This window comes from Cebus imitator, unplaced genomic scaffold (assembly GCF_001604975.1).
Source record: "Cebus imitator isolate Cc_AM_T3 unplaced genomic scaffold, Cebus_imitator-1.0 Scaffold111, whole genome shotgun sequence".
Lineage (NCBI taxonomy): Eukaryota > Metazoa > Chordata > Mammalia > Primates > Cebidae > Cebus > Cebus imitator.
This window is the reverse complement of record NW_016107426.1, coordinates 3857926-3862694: the sequence shown is the minus strand read 5'-3', so window position 1 is coordinate 3862694 and position 4769 is coordinate 3857926. Positions and strand designations below refer to the sequence as shown.

Sequence of the window (4769 nt, the reverse complement as noted above, 5' to 3'; positions counted from 1 at the left end):
ACCGCAGCCTCCACCTCCCTGCCTAAGGTGATTCTCCCACCTCAGCCTCCAGAGTAGCTGGTGCAAAAGGTGCGTACTACCACACCCAGCTAGTTTTTGTATTTTTAGACAGGATCCCACTACGCTGCCCAAGCTGGTCTCAAACTCCTGGGCTCAAGCAATCCTCCTACGTTGGCCTCCCAAAGTGCTGGGATCACAGGTGTGAGCTACCAAGCCCAGGCCTAAAATATATTCTCAACATTAAAGGAGGGGAGGATAGAAGGGAAAGGAAAACATATTTTTTCTGGACACTTAGAATTTCTGACAATATTTAATTGATCTAAAAATTTCCAACTATCTTTAAAACATGAACTTTCAGGAATGGGAACTAATTCCCTTAACCAGTTTTACCAAATGTCTCTACAACCACTAAATTTAAAATAGTAAAGAAGCCAGAATTTACATTTTTATTTGGGGAAAACACATGAAAGAACTGGTTTTGGAAAGAATGCAAAAATTGATTTGTTTGAAAGGGGTTTATTTCTGGTGCACACAATTTCTTCATTGTGAATATACATGTGATTCTCTGTACACAGGAAATGGAATTATGTTCAAAATAATAGACACAGCAAACAAGTTTCTTTAAAGTTAAAAATTAATGACTACATAAAATAAACATTCTAAAACTAAGTAAGTACTATTAATTTGAATAGTTAGTAGGTGTAAAAGGCATCACACTATAGTAAACAAAAACATAACATGCATTCCTCTTATTAGGTGAGAGACACTTTCAAGTATTTTTCTCTTTTATACTTTTTTTTTTTTTTTTTTAAACTGTGGGTATTACAACTCCCACAAAACTGAGGTGCTGAATTCAGATATAGTAAGCAGGCACCATGCAAAAGCTGCCCAGTTTTGCCAATCAACCTCAATCACAATCTACAACATAGCCCCTGGGATGGCAGGCCCCATCTCAAGTGTGAAGAAACTGCCAAGTGAACAAAATGGTCTTCTCAACAGTCTTTCCATGTAAACAATTGAGACACAACATTAGTTCAATTAGACAAGTTACTAACGCTTACGCTGTGAAGGAAGAATGCATTTTCTTAATAGTAGTAGTCTTATTAGTTGAATAAACAACTTATGCAATGCAAATTTTGAACGTATATGCACACATGTGTACATGTAAGTATAATATATTTAGAAAGCAGGCATATGACATTTTTTTCATGCTTGTGACCTGATGTTGTCAACAGGTCCACTCAAGTTACCTGGCTGTCTATCTTCTGCCTGACCCCTGAAGCGACGCCTGCGGCTACGATTGCGTCGCTGGGGTTTTTTTTCACTATCATCTGTAATTGCAAAGTTTACCATGAACTATTCTGACAAAAACAAACAAAAAAAACAAACAAAAAACCTTCTTTCCTTCAAAGATTTAAAGAAGGGGAAAGAGAAACTTTTAATTAAACACCAAAAATAAAACAATAAATGTTTACTGACAGGAAATACGTTTTTGTAGCTTTCAGCATTCCAAATGGATTAAAAATGGAATTATCCTCTGGAAATTAAGAGGGTTTTAACTCACAGTAAAACAAACTCTCAAACTGCCATCATTCAGGGACACCATTTTCCTCTCTGGTACAGTTACAGTTTGGTTTATACTGAAGTTAATGACATTTTAGCCCTTAAAAATTAATGCCTACTCTTGATATATATATATATATATACTTTTACCAGTGTCAATTCTTTATATATATATATATATATACCTTTACCAGTGTCATTTATAATTATTTTAAAAGAGGCATGATGAAAGCCTGATTTTAGTTTGGGGACAATAAAAGCACTAAGTACCCTGCAGTTTGAGTATTTGTATTGATTTAATGGCATCAAAGGGCACTTTAAGCCTCCAAGTTTCAAATAATTTGGCTCTAACAAATCTGAGAACTAAACATTTAAGACAGACAAAAAAGCTATCTACCTTGTTCAAAGTAAACACTAAGAAAAAGTCAATTTGTGAATTGCATACTTTCTTTGAAAAAAGCTTCATCACTAACAATAGTATACAGTTATATACGTGTGTGTGGGTGTGTGTATATATATGTATCTTTTCCCTAAGTGCTTACATACCTAGCCCATTTTCATTAACTGAGGCTGTATCAGATTCAGTCATTCCATCCATCAGAACAGCATCTTCATCAGTCCTTCGTCTACGAGACCGCCTACGACGGTTAGTACTGTGATGAGACTCGCTGGCATCAGTGTCTGCAGTCTGATCTGATTCTGTATTATCAAGTAAGCTGTATGGATTGCTGTCTGGATCTTTGAGCACTATATTCATGTCAGAGGCAAGAAATATTCGTTTAAGAGGGCTGCAATTATGAATGTTTGATCTATACTGAAATACATCAATTAATGATAAACTTCAATCTCCCCCAATAAAAATGCACTGTCTTCAAATAAAATCTTTCCAATATCATTATTTTACCTGGAAAATAGCAAAGATAATTAAATATGATGAAACTTTAAATGGTGATGAAAAAATTAAAGCAGAGAGTGAGCAGACATCTTGGCTTGCTAACATTTCTTATGTTTTTTTTTTTTAATATTCATTAGAAAATAGTGTATTAAATACTAATTTTGACATTTACATTTCAAGGTAATCCTGCCCAGAAGCTAGAAAAACAGAAGTGAAAAGAAATAAATATTCAGCTGTTAAAAATCATTACAAGAAAGAGCTTTCGTCCCCTTAACTGAGTTCAAAATGACTGCAGCTTTGTTGTGCTGATGCTGATGGACTATTTCCAAATAATACATGCACTCCATGACATAACAGAAATCTGTAACTATGAACTGAAGCAATCAAAACAAGTTTAAATAAAGCAGCCAATTAAATAAGGTTGAACTTGTAACTGGTTATGAAAGGAAAATGTTGAAATGAATGTTAACTAGCACTCTATCTTTAGAAATAATGTGTGAAGGAGAGGTGAAGGTGGAAAAGGAAAAACTGTAAGGTGTAATTTGTAAAAAAATAAAAATAAAAAAAAATAGAAAATAAAAAAAAATATATATATATACCCATCTTACCTATGTGCATTTATTGTCTCCAACAATCAAATTTATAGGAGAAATTCACCTAATTCCGATTTTTCCTAAGATTCCTTTGGTAACAGCTAGCAAGCTAAGCATCTTTGCAAAAGACACTAAGTTTATCCATTAATTATAAACACTAGGTCAAGTACATTTATTTTGCAATTCAGTATACCATAATTTTAAACACCTTGGTAACAGTGCACAGTGTGCTAAAATATAAAAACTATTTCCCTGAAAGCCTGTGAACTAAGCTTAGGGGTCAAAGAATAGTACTGTGGAAAGAGAGAAAATCTGGTTTGTTCCAGTTTTTGTAATTTGTAAACAGTTGGCATCTGTATTTCATATACAAATACTTTCTGTACTATTAAAAATACTACATAAGTTTTCACGAGTGTAACATTAAGAAAAGTGTGAGGTTCTTAAAAGTGGTATACCATAATGATGTGCTGAAGTTATATCCTTAATATCGTCTATGTATCCCTGGCAATTCTCCCCCTAGCCCATTATGCTAACCAAGAATATTCTGGAAATTCCTAAAACTTAACGTAAACCATAAAGAATTTTAAAAGACAGAAGTAATCAAGTAAAATGTTGCTTATACACTCAAATCTTTAGTCATCCAAACACTCCTCGTTACAGCTGAATTCCTCAAATGATTAAAAAACTTAATTCCACAATGTTTCCCGGTTTCCAAAGTACTATATAGTGTATCTAAGGACACTCTTCACTTGGTTTTCAGTATTAAGTATTGAAAAGTATTGAGATTTCTCTGTACGTTAGAAATCTCTGGGTCTGTCTTGCAAACAAAAATACATAACCCAAAAATTCTAGGGAAAACAAAAGATTTCTAATCAATAAGCCTCTAAAACCTGAAGAGATAAACATCTGACTCTCATAAAGAAAAGCAGCCAACTAAAGTTCTGACCAGAATATTCTACGTAAACCTTCACCGAAACACTCTACAAGGGCTTTTCCTGATACTGCTATGTGGTCCACTACTTTCTGTAAGACAGTGAGTAGAAAGAGAAATTTCAAAAAATGCATGGCCCTGGGAGATGAATTAACTTTTGTAAAGTTATACTGTTTACACAGAACGGATGCTGACAGAGTATATAAAAGACTACCAGAACTGATGGAGGATTTGCCACCACGTGGTCCACCACGACCTCGACCCCCTGAAACACTTCTGCCTCTTCCTCCTGGGCGTCTCCTGCTGTCACGCTGATGTCGACTGTCTCGATCATCTTCTCCTGCCAATGACCAGTCACTCAGCTCGTCTTTACGCTCAGATTCTGTTTCAGAGGGGTTAGACAGCTCAGAATTTGTACCTTGGAAAAGACAAGAACATAAGCCAATTAGATTTCTATAAAAAGAGGCTTTAAAATGTTCAAAATTATTTCCTACAAATTATTGTTTAAATAAACAATAATGTTTGGCTGCTTCAAAGAAAGCTCCATGAAAGTTGAAATCAATCAAAAACGTACTAAGGAATCATCAAATATTATACTATTAATATTACACTAATAGTATCAACTAATATGGATTAAAAACTGATGTGTAGAAGGCTGCTCACTTCTTCAAAACCAGAAGAATCCCTCACTGCAGTCTCAGATGTGTTGTTATATAATATATTCAAAGGTGTCACCATCCCATCAGCAAAAGGGGATAATATCCAGAAAATATAAAGTCATGGAAGT

At 34.5% G+C, this 4769-nt stretch overlaps 1 protein-coding gene across 1 annotated transcript in view; it reads right to left on the bottom strand.

Annotated features, from left to right (window-relative positions):
- LOC108311124 (fragile X mental retardation syndrome-related protein 1-like) overlaps window positions 1-4769 on the bottom strand; it is a 64686-nt gene that overhangs the window by 4591 nt on the left and 55326 nt on the right. The window contains 3 exon segments of the mRNA XM_037741967.1: window positions 1251-1331; window positions 2110-2310; window positions 4197-4400. Coding sequence (XP_037597895.1) covers window positions 1251-1331; window positions 2110-2310; window positions 4197-4400 — 486 coding nt within the window.